General features: G+C 42.6%; 2 protein-coding genes across 5 annotated transcripts in view; both read right to left on the bottom strand.

Moving 5' to 3' along the window:
- LOC109424624 (protein charlatan) overlaps positions 1 to 22518 on the bottom strand; it is a 181552-nt gene that overhangs the window by 83029 nt on the left and 76005 nt on the right. The gene's annotated exons all lie outside the window — the stretch shown is intronic.
- Positions 17368 to 17874, bottom strand: LOC134290871 (uncharacterized). The gene has a single exon (XM_062858085.1). It carries the CDS (start codon positions 17872 to 17874, stop codon positions 17368 to 17370), a length of 507 nt encoding a protein of 168 aa, XP_062714069.1.

Genomic DNA, 22518 nt, shown 5'->3' with positions numbered 1-22518 from the left:
GAGCTGCTGCTCCGAGAACTGCGCGTATCCCCACTACATAGATTGTAGTTGTGTTAGCGAACATTCAGGGAATGAATCACAAAGATTGGATGGCGCATCGACAAGTGCAGCGGAATTTGTCTTTTCTACGTATGCTAAAAATAGGCTGGCATTTCCGTTTTTCTAGGAAGAACATGAAACGTCTATGGGTATAGGGGTAGAATGGATGACGTTCGAATCGAACCGCTTGTCGTCATCAGGATCATTTTTCTTTATTCAATGAATTATTGAGACTGCTTGGGAGGGTATAGAGGTAGAATGGAGTGAGTGGAAAAGATCCAGTCAATGGAATAATATTTTTGGAATCATTCAGTAGGATTTGAATGTTGTTGGGTGTCGACTACAATAGTCATTACATACCTGTGAGAATGCTTACTAAGTTCTATTTTATAGATGAATCAAAGTGGCGTGAATCAAACCTTTTTTTTTCTCGACCTTTTAGAGCAGCTACCCATTTTGCCGTGGACCTCCCTTATACTAATTTGATTGATTTCTATAGGCTTTTGCATTGTGGTTTTGTCTAAAAGTTTGTCGAATAGTGTAAGGGTTGCACAAACATACCGAAGTCGTGAGGGAGCTCCAAAGGCAACTCTCCACGAGGTGAATGTAAATTACACTCACCTCGTGGAGAGTCGCTTTCACAGCTCTGTCCCGACTTTGTCATGCGTGTGCGACCCCTACTCTATTCGGCAAACTTTTAGATAAAACCACAATACAAAAGTCGTCCGTACATCGTTTTATGATTGCACGCTTCTTAGCTGAGAAAATGGCAAGTGAGTGTAACTCTTTGCAAGTGAGTGTCCCCATTTTATACCTTAAGAGTGTAACTTAGTCAAGAAATTAGTTTATAAACATTCCATAACTATTTCTGTGTCTTGCCTTTTAACTACCAAGGGAAGAAATTGGAGTTGTACAAAAAAAAAAACAAACGCTAGCTGTTCGGGTCCGTATGAAGATGATCATCAATATTAACTTCTTTTCTCGATCAGCCTAGATAGCTGTGTAGTGTCAGCAGCGGTTGTCTCAATTGGCTAAGAATAACACTACGGACTGCCTGTTCCGGTGGTAAGAGTCCATTGAACAGGTGACCCCTAATTCATGGTGTGATGCGGCTATATGCTTACCGTGCCCTAGGAATGAACGATTAGGGGGGTCTAATAAAAACCAAACCGCTTAACGGAGCCTGTGGAGTACTAGGGCGCCCTCCACAGTATTCTGCCCTTACTGTGCTAACCGGAGCAATGGTGCAGTTGACCTTGTGTTTTTCTCCGAGACAATCGGCTGCCCTTCTTTAGTCTCACTTGATGCTAAATAAGGGCGGGATTATGAAGATGTTGTTAATTAGTTTAAATTTTCACCTATATGGTTTCGCATTATGCGATTTACACAGTGTATTCTGTGTATCCTCGCCTTTGGCGTTTTTCAATCGATACCAATCTGGTTTTGTTGCTGCTGTTCTTTGTTGTGCTGTTGTTGTGAAGAGTTTAAACTTGTCTAGTTTGGGTAGTGGCTACGGTTAGGATAGCTCAGATCAATCTTCAGCATAAAAGAACAGCAACAATCAATCTTTGCAGACTTATGCAAAATGCTTCAGCTCAAGTGGTCTTGGTCCAAGAACCTTACTTCCGTAAGGGGAATTTCTATCTAGGATACTTTGTGAACCCGGTGTTTGCTACTTTCAGTAAACATGAAATGGCAAACATGCTTCGAGCCTGTGTGCTTGTCAACAACGCAATAGTTGCTACACTCATCTCTGAACTAACCACCAGAGATGTATGTGCTATCACAATTGATGTATCTGTTGGAAACATCAACAGGAAATACGTCTATTGTTCGGTTTATTTACCGCATGATGAACCATCCTCTACGGATGTTTTCAAACAAGTCATCGCATGCTGTACTCCAAAAGGCCTTCCGCTAATTGTTGGTAGTGATGTTAATGCTCACCATATCATCTGGGGGCAGCTCAGACATTAACTTGAGAGGCTCCAGTTTGATGGAATACTTAAGTAGTACAGATCTTGCATTACTTAACATAGGCAACCGCCCTACCTTCATCGTAGACATAACGCTTTCTACTAGAATTAGTCATGAGCTGACCAATTGGCATGTGTCAGATGAAGAATCTTTATCTGACCATCGCTACATTTTTTTTGAACATTTAAATGTTACTTCGCAAACATTGCGTTTCAGGAATCCCCGGTCAACAAACTGTGATCTTTTTACTGATTTGGTTGCGGTCAAATTCCATGGATACTCACCATCCATTGACACTCCAAGTGATTTACATGATGCCGTTGATACTACAACGACCTTTATCATGGAAGCTTTTGAACAAGTATGCCCTCTACGGTCTGGGAAGATCACAAGAGGAACCCCTTGGTGGAAATCTGATCTGGCGAAACTCAGGAAACAATGTAGAAAAAGTTGAAACAGACGACGTTCGGCTGGTTCGGAGGCTTTCGGGTCAGCTCGCAAGGCCTACAGGAAAGCTCTCCGGTCTGCTGAACGATCCGGCTGGAAAAACCTTTGTACAAATGTTTCCAGTTTGAGTGAAGTCAGTCGGTTAAATAAATTCCTTGCAAAATCTAAGGATTTCCGAGTGAACAAACTTCGTTTGCCAAATGACGATATGACTTCCCCTGATAAGGAAGTTCTGGAATGCTTATTCAGCACACACTTCCCAGGATGTGTGGATATTACATCTTTGGATGATCCTGATGTCTTTTCTTGTAGTTATGATTCTTTGGCTTCGGCTCGGAGTATTGTAACTATAGAATCGATTGAGTGGGCTCTTAATAGCTTTGCTCCTTTCAAATCTCCTGGGGCAGATGGGATTTATCCTATTTTGCTTCAGAAGGGACTTGATCATTTCAAACATGTTTTGAAAAAAATACTTGTTTGCAGTTTTGCTACAGGGTAGGGGAACGAACGTATTTTGGACACAGCGTTACGCCAATATATTTTGGACACTTCCATTGGTTTTTGTCGTAAGTATCCAAAAAATATTGGCTCGTTGCTTAGCATAGCATAGCATAGCATGAATACTTGCACAAATCTTGGATGGAGTTGCAAAGTTGAATATTTCCATTGACATTGCTGATGTCGCTACTATCTACAATGTCATAGATTCACTCAGCTCCACACACCTGGCCAAGTCCTTGCAAGCATTTATAAATCCCTTCATCAACTTAGAAAGAGCCCAGAACTGAAGCATCTTCCAATAGATGAAAGGATGTTGAAAATAGCGAATTTTCAACTTATATGCAGTTATAAAGTAAATATACTGAAATAGAAATATTTTTAAATAAATAATATTGGAAAGATCTCACCAATTGTTGTGGGGTTTTTTGTGGTTCAATGCCGATCATCTAATTGTCTTGATTAATGTTCTTCTCTGTAAAGAACAACACAATACTCAGCAAAGTACAACACAATACTACCAAAAAAAAAAAAAAAAAATATTGGCTCGTTGCTGTGTCCAAAATATGTTCGTTCCCCTATATTCCCAAATCTTGGCGGGATATTACTGTGAAGTTCATTCCGAAACTGGGTCGTGCGTCGTATGAAGAAGCAAAGAGTTTCAGACCTATCAGTTTGACCTCTTTTCTTCTGAAATTCTTAGAATGCATTGTGGATCATCACATCCGTGATGTTCATCTGGTCAACGTGCCTCTTCATGTGAACCAATATGCGTACCGATCTGGTAAGTCCACTGTGACTCTTTTACACAAGGTTGTTTACGATATCGAGAAAGCATTCGATCAAAAGCAATAATGTTTGGGTGTTTTCTTAGATATCGAGGGTGCCTTTGATAATGTGCCTTTCGATGCCACATTGGAAGCCACACGGTGTCATGGTATAGCTCCAATAATTTCCAATTAGATTCACCAAATGCTCAAAAACCGACATCTCTTCTCGACATTGCGTCTAGCAGGGATTAGGAAATTGAGTGTTTGTGGATGCCCCCAAGGAGGAGTCTTATCACCGCTTTTGTGGAATCTTGTAGCAGATACGCTATTGAGGCAACCCAATAATAGCGGTTTTCCTACTTATGGTTTTGCCAACGACTATCTAACATTGTTAGTTGGTATGTGCATCAGCACCCTTTTCGACCTGATGCAAAGAGCCCTTCAGGTAGTTTAGGGTTGGTGTCGCCAATATGGCCTTTCGATTAATCCGAGTAAAACATCTCTTGTTCTTTTTACGGAAAGGCGAAACCGTAATAGCGTTCGAGCTTTGCGTCTCTTTGATTCTGAAATCGATGTGACTGAACAGATAAAGTACGTTGGAGTTATTCTTGATTCTAAGCTTTCCTGGACACCTCACATTGAGTTCAGAATCAAGAAAGCTTGTATGGCCTTCGGGCAATACCGGCGAACCTTTGGTACAACTTGGTGTCTTAAACCCAGGTATATCAAATGGATCTACACAACTGTTATTCGGCCAATATTGGCCTATGGATGTCTTGTGTGGTGGCAAAAGGGCGAAATGAGAACGGTCCAATTCAAGTTAAGCCGTCTCCAAAGGATGTGCCTAATGGCGATGTCTGGGGCGTTCTTTTCAACTCCCACGGCAGCGCTCGAAGCTCTCTTTGACGTTGCTCCACTACACATTCATCTCGAATAAGAAGCACTTTCTTGCACTTACCGTCTACGGGTACTCGGTCTACTAGAGGAAACTCCTGTGAACCGCACATCAACACACACCTCGTTGTTTCCACTTTTGGTGAATTGGGACAAAATTGTCTTTGCTCCAAGTGATCTTACAATTGCTTGTAATTTTCCATATAGGACATTTTTCACGAAATTCACTTCCCGGGAAGCGTGAACGTGGACATCTGAGTATCTGGGAAGAAGTATTTCAGACGGCATCGTATGTTACACTGATGGCTCCCTTCTCGAAGGTCGAGCAGGTGCTGGTGTATATTCTCGTGAGCTGAGGCTGTATCAGTCTTACTCACTTGGTAGATACTGCACCGTTTTTCAGGCCGAAATCTTTGCTCTTGTGTGCGGAGTGCAATCAGCACTCCAGCAGCACGTAATGGGCAAAGTAATATACTTCTGTTCAGATAGCCAGGCTGCTATTAAAGCACTTGCTTCGGCCAACTCTAGGTCGAAGATAGTTATTGCTTGTCGAACTCAAATCGAGGAGATGAATTCAGCAAACGCTGTTCACCTTGTATGGATACCTGGCCATTCTTCCATCGCTGGAAATGAATTGGCTGATGAGTTAGCTCGCACTGGAGCATCACATGACTTCATTGGCCCTGAGCCAGCTATTCCGATATCGAAGTGTTGGGTAAGCTTCAGATTCACACCTGGGCTGCTACTCAACACAGACAATACTGGAATAGTTTGGAGTCATGTCGTCAAACCAAATTGTATAGTACTGAGCCATCTCCAAGGGTGGCGAAGTATCTTACAAATCTGCCAAAGCTGAATAGCAGCATTCTGGTCAAAGCATTGCCTGGCCACTGCCGACTCAGCTATCACATGGCGAATTTGCAGCAAGCTGATTCATTTGCATGTGATAGCTGTGAATCCGATTATGGAACTTCGTATCATTTGATATGTAACTGTTTTGCGCAACTGCGTTTCCGAGTATTCGGTAAACACTTATTAAGTGAAACTGACTTCAGAGACCTGAATATTCAGGATATTCTGTTGTTCCTAACCCGCTGTGCTAAAGAGCTATAGGCTCTCTTTCGCTTTATGCGTTATTACAGTGCCCTTTTCAGGGCGCTGTTTGAACCCATTGTGGTACGCTTATGCGTTAGCATCCTCCTCCAGGGTACTTTTCCTATTTCCCTACCTGTCCTTATCCCCATCCTTATCCTTATTTCCTTCCTTTTTCCTCAGGTATATGATGAAATAGGCTATTATTTTGGCGATGGCACAAATGTTCCAAATGGAGGATAACGTGCCTCTGGAGACGGCCTTCTGATACCTGATACCTGATGTCACGCTCCATATCATCCTGGAGCAAATCAATGAATTACAAGAATCTCTCTATCATTGATTATTAATTACGCAAAAGCTTTCGACCGTCTCAACCACGAAAATATGTGGGGAGCCTTCAGGAACAAGGATGTCCCTGAGAAAATCATCGGCCTCATTTAAGCACAGTACGCGGTATTTCAGTACAGAGTAAGGCAGAGTAAGGAGTGAGGCAAAAATGTATACTATCACCGCTACTGTTCCTCATCGTAATCGATGAGATCCTGGTTGGTACGATTGACCGTGAACCAAATCGTGGATTGCTGTGGCAACCTATTACCATGGAGCACCTACATAAATGACTTCGAATTGGCTGATTACGTTGCTCTCCTAGCTCGACGGCGCTCTGATATGCAGAGCAAGCTCGATGATCTTGCAAATCGCTCCTCAGCGGCAGGTCTTACCATCAACGTCAACAAGACCAATTCGTGGGATGTAAACACGGTCAACCTTTCCAGCTTTACGGTAGCTGGGCAATCAGTGGAGAATAATGAAAGCTTCCAATATCTTGGTAGCCAAATGGCGGCCGATGCAAGGGCCGATGGCGGCACCAAGATCGACATAGGTGCACGGATCAAGAAGGCGAGGGCTGCTTTTGCGAGCTTAAGAAATGTATGGAAAAACAACCAGATCAGTCGACGCACTAAAATCCGAATTTTAACTCGAACGTGAAATCTGTGCTGCTATACGCCAGTGAAACCTGGTGTGTATCAGCGCAGAACACTCAACGGCTGCAGGTCTTCGTCAATAGATGCCTGCGGTATATAATTCGTGCATGGTGGCCTCACAATTGGATCTCCAACGTGGGGCTCCATCGTCTCCGGATTGGCGATCTATAGCCTCAAACCACTAGGCTAACTGGAGACCCCAGTGGCGTAATACCCTACATTTTGTATCAAAATTTGTCAATAGTATTTTTGGTTATTGTATATTGGCAAATTATAAATGAGCAGTTTAATGATCTTGAAAATGTGACATGAAAGTATAGATTGATTCTATCCTAAGTTACCACATGTTTCCCAAGCTCCTTTCAACAGAAAACTCTTTATTCTGTATGAGCAACCATGAACGAATGGTAGCAAACGAACACGTGTGTGCCGCTAGTCCCACTGAAAAGTGCCAACCCAGCATTCGAAGTACTTACCCAGCAACAACGCAACATCAACAGTAAGAACAAGAAGACCACCAGTTTCCTCCTTATCCCTCCCATAGCTACCCCCACCCACCACCACCCCTTTCCCCCATCTTTTCCAACCATCAACTCGCCTGACTAATGGAAAAATACCACACGATCCCACCGCGACAGCCCGTTTCATTTTTCCATTTTTACCGAAAAAGAAATAACCTGCGCCGGCGGCTCAGCAGAGCAGGCAGGCGGCAGCAACGACGACACCACCGAACCACACTTGAGGAGGTGAAGGTTTCTCCCAACCCAGTCCGTCCTGCTAAGAAGAGGGAAACGAAGAAACCACCCCTCTGACGAAGACGACCAAGACGACAACGTGTCGCCCGCCGCCGGTCGAAAAACTTGTTTCGCATCGTCTTTTAAAACGATTCTCAAAGTGAGCATAAACAGTATAAACATCCGCACTGCCGCATGCTGCTTTTCCCATATTTCCAGCGAGCTAGCGAGCGAGCGACGGAAGACGTCCTCGCGGCGAAGATCATCTTCGACTCCGTACGGACTTCTTCCGACCGAGTTTGAGACTCATTCGCGACGACAGAGAGAGAGAGAATCGAGAATATGTACTCAGGAGCGAGCGAAACTTGGATGGACTCTCGCTCTCGCTCAATGAACAATGACGATCGACCTGTCGGTGGCGGCGGCGGGCGGTGATCGCGACCGGTGACGATCATCACTGACGCCGACGACGGGACGGGGTCGTTCGCGATCGGCAATGTGTGTGCGTGGGTAGTAGAGGGTCGCTCAGCGATAAAGGTTTCCAGCTGCCTGCGCTCCTGTCGCCAATGCCACCTACCTACCTACTTGATCGCGCTTGCTAGTCGCTACTTCACGATCGTGAACGTGCGCGCTGTGATGATCGGCATGGCGGCGTGGGCGATTCCTTACGCGACCCACTTTGAATGAGATAGTGATGACGTTTGATGATGTTTTTGGCTGCGATCAATATTCGTTTTGTCACTATTGCTGGGGGTTTTCTTTCAGAAAAGAACATTTTGGTATGGAAAAAGATACCCCAAAACATTCGCTTTCCGACCAAATTGGATTGAATTTCGATTGAAGTCTAAGTGAAAATTATTCTCAGAAGAATGAACTATCGATTGCTAGTCGACAAACTCTCAGTATATGTATTCTGTTGACAACAGGCAATTCAAGTGTTGAAGTGTACTAGCTGTAGTAATAATTATTACTATTACTATTACTATTATAATCCACGAAAAGGATCACAGATAAAAGGCTCAATGTTGTTGTGACTTGAGGATGAAGAAGTCATCCATTCCAGTGTACCTAAGCCAGATCACACTACGAATAGGCAAAAAGCCTTTTGTAAGAGAACTTGCTGCAGAATCCAAAAGCAATGAGAAAATCAACATTTCTGTTGAATTTCGGCAATCGTTGATGTTGAAGTTATCCACCATTTACGAAAGAAAAGCATCGAGGAAGAAATTAAGTTTCACCACATAAGAGAAAGTATGGAAACTCACAGAGCAAAAGATTGCAGCGCCAAAGGGACAACACCCATGAACGTAGTGCAAGGTTGAAGATCGCCACCACGATTATGATCATCGTCATCAACATCATCATCTTCGTCGTCGTCATTATCTCGGGCGCTATATGTGTATGGGTGGTTTCCTTGAAAATTCCTGCAGTCGCTGAATCCCTCAGGGGGACGAGCTCGTAGCAATAAGTTTTAGTGGCTCGCTTGGCGAACAGCCTGTTTCGAAACGTGTCGGCGTTCAGCCGAATCTCCCTTTTCTCTTTTTCTCATGAAACTTTTCGATGATCATGTGTGGGATGGATTGGGTTGGGTTGAACTGGGTGTGATTCTTTAGAGATTTTAGGTTCCATTCGGTTATTGCGGTTTAGGCTATGTTGGTTGGTTATGTAGAGTCTTTTTTCTTAATTCTGGCATTACTTCCTAACTGTGACAAAGTCTGCTTCTCAGCTGGGTACACTATAAGCACACCCACATTTATAAACTTGGAGTTTCATGGCGTTTCTGATCGTTTCAGGGTTTCAAATCAAGACGTTCCAGAGTTTTTTTTAAAGGGTTTCAGGCATTTCAAGGCGTCTTAAGGGGTTTCAGGAGAGGGATGTTGAAAGTGGTTTCCGCATGTTTCAGGATTCTTTCAAAGAGGGGTCAAGCGGTGTTCCAAGGCGCACCAAGGCGTTTCCGTGCCTCAAAACAGATGAAATCCCCTGAAACCCTCGGGAATATTTCTGAAACGTTCGAAACACCCCTGCAATCAACTGGAACCCATCTGAATCTCCCTGAAACCCATTGGAATCCCTTCAAATTCCATGGAATACTCCTAAAATCAACAAAAACGCCCCAAAAACATCTGGAACATATCCGAAACGCTCATGAGGGCCTCTCAAACCCCCTAGAAGCGCTTCTGAAACCCCCCGGAACGCCCATGAATCTTCTTTAAACCCCCTGAAACCGGATGAAACACCCTGGAACGAAACTCAAATCTCCTGGTACGCCCTAGCAACTTCTTGAAACCTCCTGGAACCCATTGAACCCATAGAACACTTATAGGACGCTTTTGAAACCTTTTGAAACCATCCGAAGCACCTAGGAACGCTCATGAAACCCCTGGAACGCCTCTAAAACCCCTCAAAACCCTCAGGAACGTCCCTGACACCTCCCGCAACACCGGGGGATTTCGGGGGGGAGCCCCTTTGAACTCTTTACTCCTCTGTTGCTGCCTTCCCGTAAACCTACCCAAACCTTAGATAAGCTCTCCAACTGCTCTAAATATTACAATTGAGTTCCATCATTCTAATTTATTATATTTTAAAGAAGGTTCGAGTGTATTTTCTTCCTTTGAATACACGATTGAAAAAAAAAAAGATTAGAAAAAGACAATAGTGGTAACATCCCTTATTGTTAAACCTGGAGTTCACCACACTATGCACTATTTGACGGACGGTAGAAGTTTCTCCTGAAACATGGAAACATGGATTTCCTCGTGGTAACCCTTGTGCGAAGTAAGTTTCTTGTGGTGCAAATTCTGCAGAAGTTCCATCAAAAAATTCTGCAGTTTTAACAGAAAACCCTTAAAGTGTATTTTAAGAAACCTTCAGGCTTTTATGGGCAAACCCTTTGATGGCATTCCAGCACAAAATCGTCAAGCTACCCAAACTTGAGTTCTCTTGACGCAATCCCATAGTTCGGCCCAATAAGTAAAATTTCAGTAAACTCACACTAGGTATTAAGTTGCCTTTACCTTCAAGCAATGATATCGTTTTCGTTATATTTGCGGTTTAGGGGAAGATGATATAGATCGATGAGATTAGAATTGAACCTTATGACAACTAAGTTGCCGGGTCATTAATTGGCTCGATAGCTTAGTTGATAAAGCACTTGTCTAGCGAATAAGGGTCGTGAGTTCAAATCTCACCTGAGCTGTGGATTTTTTCCCAATTTAACCAATAATTTACCCATCTGTATATATGTTAGTATGGGACACGCTTGAATGGAAAAAATAAATCCTCGCTCCAGTCGACTTTTTAGATCCCATTTAGGTCCCATATGAACTGTACAAAATTTCAGCGCAATCGGTGAAACTATAATTTAGCGCAAGCGGTTCAAAGTTTACATAGGATTTACTATGGGAAAAGTTACACTTTCAAACAAAAAATCCCAGAGGTCGCCCCTGGTCTCCTTAATTCAAATCGATCAACGCTTCTTGTAGAAAAATCATTTATGAAACTTTCCTTCGAAGACCGCAAAACAATTGAATGCTTGTGGAAAAAGCTATTGATTTATTAACGATTAGTATTCCGACGAACGGCTTTTTGTTTTGTTTTATTAGCAGCACTGTAGCTGCTGCCTTGGCTGCTGCTGTTTCTGGGGGTGGTGATGCCTAGAAATCCTCTACATAGAGATAAGCGGAAGTTACATATGTCGATTCGGCAACGCTGTTCGTTTTGTTTACATCAGCTGCCAACACTTGCTGCAAAGCTAGATGTTCAAACTTTGTGCGTGAGTTCGTTGTGGTTCATGTTGTTTTGTTTGCATTTTCTAATTAGGGTAAAATTTTTTTTTTACAAAATTTAGGAAAAAAAAATAGCGGAGCAATCGATGAAATCTGAAATTTATTGCGAAGTGTTAAGCAAAACATATCGGCAGAACTGAAGTAAGAAGCAGTAATTGAAGTTTTTTCGAGAAGTGCAGCAACAAAAGTTTCGTCATAAGCTTGAGCTTTTGAAAGCAGAATTAATTAAATTCTATCGTTTTACTAAACTTACATATACCGACAATTTCTCGATATTAAAAATAAATAATTTTAATTTATTTAGTTCGGATTGCAATACCGTTCAATCGACGCCTTCTTACGAACGATCAGCCTGTTCATTTGGCTCACACTTTGACAGTTCTTTCTGCACGATTGGCTTACAATGGCCGCCTCCGCAGATCTCTATAATGTAGGATTACTAGTGATGCCACCCGCCACCCCATGCAGCAACGGCAGCAGCAGTGCTGCTAATAAAACAAAACAAAAAGCCGTTCGTCGGATCACTAATCGGTAATAAATCAATAACTTTTTCCACAAGCATCCAATTGTTTTGCGGTCTTCGAAGGAAAGTTTCATAAATGATTTTTCTACAAGAAGCGTTGATCGATTTGAATTAAGGAGACAAGGGGCAACCTCTGGGAATTTTTATCTGAAAGTGTAACTTTTCCCATAGTAAATCCTATGAAAACTTTGAACCGCTTGCGCTAAATTATAGTTTCACCGATTACGCTAAAATTTTGCACAGTTCATATGAGACCTTAATGGAATCGAAAAAGTCAACTGGAGCGAGAGTTTGATGTTTGTCCCATACTAATATATGTACGTTGAGTTATTCGAAATTCATAATTGACCACACGGATTGGTATTACCGAAAATTTGCTTTTTGAGTGAATTGTGAAATAATTTCCCAATAACAAATATGGAAAAAAATGAAAATAATGCGTTTAATCGAATTTTCCTCCAAAATTTAGATGGTTATTCCCTGATAAAAATAAAACGAATTGAAAAGAATTTTTCGTTACTTGTGCAGATATGTGGTATACTGCGTGAGTGTCTATCAAAATATACAACAAATAATACACACATGACTTTAAAGTAAAGTTTACCATTCAAAAGTGCATTTAAACGAATTTGTACCACTGTATCGTGTAGCTTTTGAAAACGGTCAAACTTGTTTTTTTTTTGCAAACTAACACATTTACGCCGTTTTAGCGCTCAACCCTAGCTAATGTTTTAAACTAATTTCGTTTTAAATTACTGAAAGATTCTCTCTCTCTCTCCCAAGTAACACACTTGTCACCGAAGAGTCACGGCGGCGCAGGTTTTTGTTTCGCAGAAGTCACTGTGACTTACTTCTAACAAATTAACACTTACTTGCTATAACTAAGTCACAGTGACTTCTGCGAAACAAAAACCTGCGCCGCCGTGACTCTTCGGTGACAAGTGTGTTACTTGGGCTCTCTCTCTCTCTCTCCGCCACCTTCAGCATGGTTTTGCTGGTTGCACGTGTGCATACCACATCAGCAAGGGTAATTTTCCAAATGTTGCACGACTAAAAATTCGCCAATTGTTGCACACCTCATAAGAATAACATAGGAGTGTGCAACAATAGGCAAGTTTTTAGCCGTGCAACAATTGGAAAATTACCCTATATCCCTTTCGGGACTAACCAGCACAATTTTGCTGTTTTTCTGTATTAGTTTTACACATTTTTTCCACTGTTTTTTCCTCAAAATATATGTTGTAATTATTTCTTATGATCGAGTAATTACTTATACTTAAGTATATTTCTGAGCCTCAACTTTTATTAGAATTATTTCAAAAATACGCCACAATCAAGGATGGGAAAAATCACTTGAAAAGAGTTACACTCACTTGCAGTTTTCTCAGCTCAGAAGCGTGCAATCAAAAAACGATGTAAGGACGACTTTTGCCTGGTGATTTTGTCTAAAAATTTGCCGAATAGAGTAGGGGTCGCACACGTATACCGAAGTCGTCAGGTGAAGGCGAAGGCAACTCTCCACGAGGTGAATGTAAATTACACTCACCTTGTGGAGAGTCGGTTTCACAGCTCTGTCACGACTTTGGGATTCGTCTGCGACCTCTACTCTATTCGGCAAAGTTTTAGGCAAAACCACAAGGCAAAAGTCGTCCATACATCGTTTCTTATTGGACGCTTCTGAGCTGAGAAAATAGCAAGTCAGTGTAACTCTTTGCAAGTGAGTGTTCCCATCCCTGGCCACAATAAATTAAACAAAAAGTAATTAATCACCCAAGAAGTTGAAAAAGTTTTATCTGGCATATTTTTTTTATAAATATTTGTTTAGTTGAGGTATGCAGAGGTAAAAATCAATACACCTCGTCCTCTGTTTACGTCCATGCTTGGCTGAGCGACAAAAAATTCTACCGCTAAGACAATGAGCAAACTCAACAGTTTTATATTTTTTAAAACATCTTCGTGATTAGGAGAAGTGTACAAAAATATAAAAATGTGTATTTTGATCATTATTTTGTCGGTAGATTTTTTTTCGCTAAGCTAATAGTGGACGTAAAATAAGGTTTAGGTGTAGTTCTGCAAAACGGCGAAGAAAAAGTGATACTTTGTTGAAACGCACAAGATTTCTGGGTGGTCAAAGTGCGACCAGCACAATTGTGCTGATTCCTCCCCAAGGCGGTCGATATTCCATAGAAAATTGCCGATTGTTAGGCGTTAATGGTATAGAATATTAATTGTAATTATTACATAACTGCAAAGTGACAGTGTATAAAAATTAAGACGTACTATTTCAACTCAAGGAACTCGAAATCAGCTTGTACGGGTATTTCAAAGAACTTTGAATACTTGGGTAAATTATATTACTCCATATTATCGAAATCGAGAATTAGATTGGAACAGAGGCGCATCAGACTTTACTGATTTTATTCACTTCTATGTTTTGAAATACACGTACAAGCTGATTGATCTGGTCATGTTCCTTGAGTTAAAACTACACGTCTGAACTTCTGCAAACCAACACTCTGTAGTCATTTCGAAATTACTATCAATATTATAAATATAAAACGCTTAACAATAGGCATTTTCCTATGGAATATCGACCGCCTAAGGGACGGACCAGCACAATTGTGCTGGTCCTAATTTGACCCCAAAAAGTGCATAGGTGGATAAAGTAGCCGCAGTAAAGGAAGTTTTGTTCTAGAAGATGTTAAGTTTATAAGAGAAAATTGAGATAATCAGTCTTTTATAATCTCGAAAGGGATATGGGCTTAAGGACTATTCTTATTAATTTCCACGCAGTTTCTCCAAGAATTCCGCCGAGATTCTACCAGCAATTCTTCCGGAGATTCTATAACGATCCATTCAAATGTTTCTCTTATTGGGTTTCTCCTCAAACCAAATCAAAATAGAGCCAAATTCAACTTGTAAACATTGTGTATTTAGGTCTTCTTATCAGGTCCCCTGTGGGGCAAGCCTCCTCTCTCTCTTCTAGGGTCCCTATCTACTATGGCTCCTTACGAGCGATGCCTTCATGCTACAAAATCTTCATGCCTAGATCTTTTAGATTAAGTTTCGTGCATTGCTCACCGCTCCGCTACCTCCGCAATCGCTTGACGCCCACCACTGCGCCGCCGTCGTACTTCTGATCGGGCGCGGTCCCACCTCCTCGGGACTGATGAGAAGCTCTATCTACACGAGAGGCCGAATGCCCTCTACGTCTCGCCTCTTGGTCGATCTTGTCTCCTTGGGGTCAAACGTCGGCGGTTGGCGCTGCTGTTGCCACTTGCCGCGATCCAAGGACAGCGCATGGAATAACGGGACCCAATCGTCCGACTTGATGAACGCTCCCCCTCTTGACGTGTAGCAGCAGCCGCGGCGGATGATGACGGGGATCTCCAGCTAACACAGACCAGAATGGCTGCAATCCTGAACGTGAATCCTCTCTCTCGGCTGGTCGCGATGTCCGTTGTCGATTCGGATTCAGCCGTGGTTATGAATGGTTCCACAAAACAAAAGGCCCCTTCGGGGCCTTTCGTGTGTTCCTGCCTGATCCGATCTGACGGACGACCGACCTCCCTGCCGGCTGAGCCACCTCCTGTTCCGAATGCGTTGCTGTGCTTTTGCTGGGCGATCCAAGTGTGGAGAACCGCGGAAGAACCGGCCGTGTGCTACCAGTTGTGCGACGTGGATGCAGTCGGAAGATTTAATCAGCGGGTACTGGAATATGTTGGCGCCGTCCTTCCAGCAGCTAAGAGTCGCTGATTGGCCGTCGAAACCCTTGCCTTATGTGTGGAATCCTGGGCGCAAAGATGGTCGCCGCCGCCGGGTTTCTAGTTGGCGTCTTGCCCGGCCCGCAGGTCTGGAGATTTGGCCCGATTCCGCTCTCACTACACTTCTTTCGCAAACTAGTGGCACCACGCGCGGTTGCTGTTGTCGTCAGTGCGGGTTTTCGTTCTGCCGCTGTTGTGTCAGCGGAAATGAAAACGTCACTCTTCGTTGGTGGTAGCAGTGCAGCCAGCGAGGTGATGAAATTTTTTATTTGTAATTCCTTTCAAGCGAGGAACAGGGCTGAGCGGTATTTTAGTTCTCTTTTGATTGCACACTGATTAAATTATGACCATAAATACACTTTAGTAAATGTTTCTCATCAAAGCGAATCTTAGTACGCAACACAACTTCACTGTGGGGATTGAATTTTTCATGAATCGGTAATGGCGATTCATGAAAAATTCTAAACTTTCACTTCCATTAAGAAGTTTTCTAGAGACTGAACTGATCTGGTTGTTTAGTTTATGCAGACATACTAAACGGCACAAAATCCAAACTAAATAACGCAAGTCTTACCACTTGCCAGAGCGGGAATACTAAATCCAAAACTCATATGGTTCTGCAAACGACAGCGAGTCCTGTCAGACAAATCGATCAGACGCCAACGAAGTCTTGGCAAATGGTCTCTAGAGAAGTTCTTGTCCATCATCTCTATACTAGCTGTCCCACAGCGAGACATTCAAACAGATTATCTCTAGTTGTAAATAAACTAGGGAAATCTTACAAATAACATAGAGAAATACGATTGTTTGGCTAAATTACTTAGGCTAGGACATCATCGGTGGTTTGATTCCTTATACTGCCTGTTTTCGTGCGTTGTGGCATAGTCGCTGATCAAAGTCAAGTGCATAGCATGAGTAGTTAGTTCGGGAAAGAGCGCATTTACTCGCCCTCGATTTGCATGGGTCCAGGAAAAGGGTTCACAATTCCATGTTGCCTTGGAATATCCGCGCCCACGGTCGCGTTGCTTTTGGGTAAAACCCGGGATGATATGCCATGCAAACGCCCGAACACTACGAGGTGCCAAGAAGACCTTTATTTGACAGATTTACAGGATTACGTAACACTCTGGACCTGATCGATTTTTGCTGTTGTGGCTACCGCCAGTACACCATCCAGGGCTTGTGACTTTGTTGCTTCCTTCTTGAGTGTTTCTCGAGGGCTGAACTCCTTGTAACTGGTGTTGTTCATAGCTGATTGACTGGTTTTGCCTCTTCGCATGCTGGTATTTGGAGCCTCCCTACTCTGCCACTGGTTTTCAGGGTTCCAATCTCCCGTGCCTTCCGTAGGCTTCTGTTTGTCGTCGTGCTCCACTACTCCCAACATCTCCAGATGATACCTCGCTGCGCCTGGTAGTGGCCGTAAACATCAACTCCGCGCCGAACCGATTGTTGGTCGTCGACCCCGGGTCTCCGTTCCTCCTACCCAAGACACTATCTGGAACATTGGTGAGCTCCCTGCATCCCGTTGCCAGAACTGCAAGGCGCGATTTCTCCCGTTTCGCGAACGGCGAGCGGTCTACTTCCTGGCGCGACGGAAGCGTGCGATGACCGCAATGATGTTTTCTGACTTTTGTGACCGCAATGCGTGTGTTCTTCTCTTCGTGATGAAGGTCGTAGTCTGCAACAAGGCTGCTTACATAGCTGATTAAACTGTCGAGGTGGAGAGGTAGTCATTTAGAAGTTTTTGCTCATCACACCTGACCTGACTGCCGTTTTCCCGCTAGGCACGGATTTTCGGAGCATAGGGCTCATCGTTGACAGGCTTTGCCTGTGGACATAGCTTTACCAAGTTTGCTTAATCTGCCTTGATGTCCTTTGCGTGATAACGGCCTGCCTTGCCATCAGCAACGTCCTCCAGCATATAGATGTTCTTCCCCAGGATCTGTTTCACCATTGCTGGCACGAACTTCGGATCCAGTTTCTTGTTGACGTGATCTGCCTTGGAAGATTGGGTAAACGTGCGTCTCCAAACGATGTCTCCTTTCTTGAAGTCTACCTGCCTTGTCCGCAGATTGTATCGTTGCTTGGTCTTCTCATGGTTCCTCCTTATTCGTTGCAGCACGAACTCTTGGATCCTCTTCACTGTCGATAACCGCATGTCCTGTGCCACCTTTGGATCTTCCGGTGTGTTGAGGTCTTCTTGAGCGTATAAGTCTGTGTGTAGCAGTAGATCTCTCCCGAAGTTGGCGAAATGCGGACTGACTCCTGTCACTTGATGCTTAGCGCTGTTGATCGCCGCCGTTATCGCCGCCAGATTATCATCCCATCCAGCATGGTTATTAGACCGGGTCAACATGGTCATTTTTCCGGAACAAAGTTTTTTCGATGCCTTTCAACGTCCCAAACAGCTGTGCAAAATTTGGGCGCGATCGGTTGCGTCCCCACATTCCGCATTGCGTTTGAAATTTGTATGGAGTTTTATATGGGAATACCTACATTTTTGCATTTTCCTAATGTTATGCTCAAATTTGTCTTGAACTATGTAACAAATTATGTTAAAGTATAGCCTAGGGGATGCTGATCAACTTTGCCGAAGAGAGTAAGGTGCTAGAGCGACTCTGAAAAAAGTTATTAGTTTCCAAAGTTAGATATCTCCCCGCAACTACTGAAAATCGTTTTTGCTGCCAACACTGCTGGTGCTTCAAATGATCACTCTATCCTTGCATTTCATTCTGACATTTCATGGAAACCAATCCCCCATTTCATCAACAAACAACAATTTGGATTAGGTTCAAAAATGTTTTCCAGCCGATTTTCTACGTTTACCTTTATTATTTTTTATAATATTCTTATAATTCTAGGTCAGCTTTTGAGGAATATTTCCGGACCGGAAATGTTTAGGAGGAGTATGGGGAGCAATCAATATCCATCTTTCTGACTCGGTGACCACTTTATAAACAATTCCTTTTAACCTGGCTTGCGAAATATCTCAGAAAAGAATTGTGCAAGAAATTTAGGAAATTATGACCACTCGGATTACTTCCGAGGTTGTTCCAGAATTTCTCAAGGAAGACAACAGTTTTCAAGTATTTCTGTTTCCCGGCTTGTGATCATATTTTTCTTACTTTGGAAACCAAGAGCAATAAAAAGTCGCTAATTTGTGAGAGTTTTCATATGCGAAAATTGGCTACCATCGCAGATAGATGTTATATTTCATTTTCGAATGTATAAAATATGCAAGCATTTTTCTTGCAGAAATTTGATTATTGATTGTTTATTTTATATTATTTTAAATTATGTGTAATTGTATAGAGTCTCCCCGAACATTGAGATAATCCTGCCGCTGCAGCTGTAATACATAATTATTATGCCTATGATGTAGTGGTTCCAACAGTAGTGGTTGTAAAAAATGGTAAATTAAATGACACGTTAAATGGACACTGACTAGCAATATGGCAAAATAAAAAATACAATCATTTCCCCTCAGCTAATATAGGGAAGAGTAGAGTTCTTTGAAGACCGGCTTGCGATATGTTTATGACTTTGCTTGTGCTTCAGTTGTATGAGCTAAATTATTTTATTATTAGAAACTTGAATATAGACAAATTTTTAGTTGTGGAAGTGCCATTACCAACCTCTGATTTAATTTATTGCTTTATTGTTCAAGGAATTCCGGTATTTTCACCTTCATTCTTGTTTACGGACGCATCAATTTTCAAAAGTTTGGACGCATCAATTTTCAAAAGTTTGGTTCGATCAAATCCGTAATCCACTTGATTTTGCAACCGTAAGCGGAAATGCGGACAATTTAAGTTAGAAAGATCGAAAACAAGAATGAGAGAATTGCAAGATATTGTAAATAAAAATGGCTGGCTGACTTCTGGTGATCATGGGATGGGAAAGGATGAAGGAAAACCATTGATCTAAATTTAGAACATATTCGAAAGGACTTTTTGACAGTTTCAAGGAAGAGAAGCATCAACTCATAAGAACCCTTTTACAAATTGTATAAGGCTGGGACAACCAAACAAAAAGCGTTGCAAAAAGAAGGCAAAGTATTTTTGCCAATATTTTTTGTGTTAAAAATTGTGAATGAACCCTAATACCTAGTTGAGGAGTCTGTCAAGTCATTATTGTTTTGATTCCTATAAGCAAACTAGAATCAAACTATTGAACTCTGAACTTTTCACTCTGAAATCTTTGTGTGTTTTCAGTGTCATAACTCTAATAGAATAGATCAATTCATACGCTTTCTATTGTTATCATTATAATTCCTAGAACGTAATAAGTTCCAACATTTTTTTGAAATTTAAATAGTTGTATTTACAAAGTTTTGTTTAAGACATGGTTTACGATTGTTAAATAAAATTAGACATTACGATGCCATAGGCTGTTCGATCCTGTTTTTCTCCACAACTTGCAGCAAATAATGTTGCTGCTCAGGATTTCTTGTTGATTTGGTGTTAAAATCTGTGATCATCTTTACTGCTCGTTCGGCGACATCGTTGACAACCATTGAAGAGGCAACTCGTTTCTTTGCTTTACAAAACGTTTCATTTGAGCTCCACTGGCTGGCCGGGGTTTTGAGAAAATTGGTGGAAATTTTCATAATTTCGAAGAAATCCTTCGTTTCCGCAGTCACGAACGTCACACATGTTTTCCAGTTATACTTGTTTTTCGGGGTTCGTGGAATAATCAGAACTGCACTAAATAATGTAGTCAAAAATTCTCTCATTATACTTTGTAATGCCATGGAGTTTCAGTCGTCCCAAACCAGATTCAGGTAACTTCGTGAAATGGTCACCAGTAGTGGCTGGAAGGTTCGTCCGTTACTCCCCTGAAGCAAATCCGGAACCACGACCATTTCCTAGAAGACGGCCTAGACGACCATTGTTCCTAAAATAATTAGAATAAAAATAATAAGAACAAATAAGGGAAACAATGCGTAGAAAAGCGACTGAGACCATGAGTTGTTGTTTTTAAACAACTTTTCCGCACAAATCAAGTTCAGAAATGTCAGAATGGAATGCAAGGATAAAGTGATCATTTGAAGCACCAGCAGTGTTGGCAGCAAAAATGATTTTCAGTAGTTGCGCGGAGATATCTAACTTTGGAAATTAATAACTTTTTTCAGAGTCGCTCTAGCATCTTTCTCTCTTCGGCAAAGTTGATCAGCATCCCCTAGGCTATACTTTAACATCATTTGTTACATAGTTCAAGACAAATTTAAGCATAACATTAGGAAAATGCAAAAATGTAGGTATTCCCATATAAAACTCCATACAAATTTCAAACGCAATGCGGAATGTGGGGACGCAACCGATCGCGCCCAAATTTTGTACAGCTATTTAGGGCGATAAAAGGCATCGAAAAAACTTTGTTCCGGGTGGATGTGATCAAATTTTAATTTTCCCATACAACGTTGACCCACTCTAATGGTTATCGTCCAGAAGAGCTCGTACGCAAGTGATCAGCACCCGGTTAACACGCTCCGCGTTGTTTGCCATTGGTGAATAGAACGCTGTCTTCATATGCGTGATCTTATGCCGCGAAAGCAGTGACTTGAAAGCGATCGATTCAAATTGTCTCCCGTTATCCGATAGAATGATTCTGGGACGTGAAAATTTTAAAAAGACTTGCTGCTCGAGGAATTCCACCATCTTTCCAGAGTCTGCGCTGCGCATAGGATGAGCAATCACGTACTTTGTTATCCAATCCACCACGACTAGTAGAACCGTGTTGCCGCGCTTTGAGCGTGTCAGAGGACCGACAAAATCTACCGACACTAGTTCCCACGGTATTCTAGCAGGTTTTAGGCTTCCCATGTCCGGCATCATGGTGGTATTTGGAGCTTTGCTTGCTTTGCATACGCCGCAGCTTCTAACGTACTGTCCAATGTTTTCTCTCATCTTTGGCCAGTAGAACTGCGATTGAACCCTGTCCAGCGTTTTGTGGAATCCTAGGTGTCCTGCGGTAGGCTCGTCGTGGTATCGCTTGATGATCTCTGCACGGTTCTTCATTGCCACTACCCGCTTCCATTTGTGTGTCGTCTCCCCGCCTTCGGTGCACAAACAGTTCTTATAGATGTGGTTTTCAACTAACCTGAAGTCAGGGAAGTCTTCTGCTTGTGTTCTTAACTTGTGCTCCAACGCTTCGTACCACGAATCCTCTGTTTCTTCCGTTGTAAAGCTGGTGGTCGCCACAATCCTCGAGAGCGCATCTGGTACTACATTGACACTTCCTTTACGGTATTTGATTTCCAGGTCAAATGCATTCAATCTGAGGATCCACCTGCTCATGAGTGCGGTTGGGTTCTTCAAGGACAGCAAGTATGATAGTGCCGCATGATCACAGTAGACGACGAACTTCACTCCTTCTATGTAGCCTCTGAATTTTTCAACGGCACGGATCACCGCCAGACACTCTCGCTCGGTTACGGAGTATTTTCGCTCCGAGGACGATAATTTCTGAGAGAAGTAACTTACAGGGTGTTCTTCTCCATCCACTTCCTGCGTTAAGACCGCCCCAATGGCAATGTCGCTGGCGTCGCAAGCTACCGAGAAAGGTTTGTTGTAGTCCGGCATGATCAACACCGGAGCCGAAACTAGAGCTGCTTTGAGGTTGAGTGCTGCTTCCTCTGCCTTCGCCGTCCATCGAAACTTTGTCTTTGTCTTCGTTAACTCGGTTAGCGGTGCTGCGATCCGTGAGAACTCTGCTATGAACCTCCTGTACCAATTGCATAGGCCGAGGAATCGTTGGACTTCTTTCCTGTTCGTAGGTGTTGGATACTTGACTATGCAGGCTATCTTTTCGTCGTCAACTTTCCACCCATTCTCATTCAACACGTAGCCTAGATATTTTATCTCCTCCCTGCAGAATTTTGATTTTTCTGGTGATATGGTTAGATTCGCACGTCGTAGCCGAGCCGCTACCTCTGCCAGCATTTCCAAGTGCTCTTCGAACGTGCGCGAACAGATGATGATGTCATCTAGATAGTGGAAGACTC

This window comes from Aedes albopictus, chromosome 3 (genome assembly GCF_035046485.1).
Source record: "Aedes albopictus strain Foshan chromosome 3, AalbF5, whole genome shotgun sequence".
In the NCBI taxonomy this organism is placed as follows: domain Eukaryota; kingdom Metazoa; phylum Arthropoda; class Insecta; order Diptera; family Culicidae; genus Aedes; species Aedes albopictus.
This window is presented reverse-complemented; position numbering and strand designations above follow the sequence as displayed.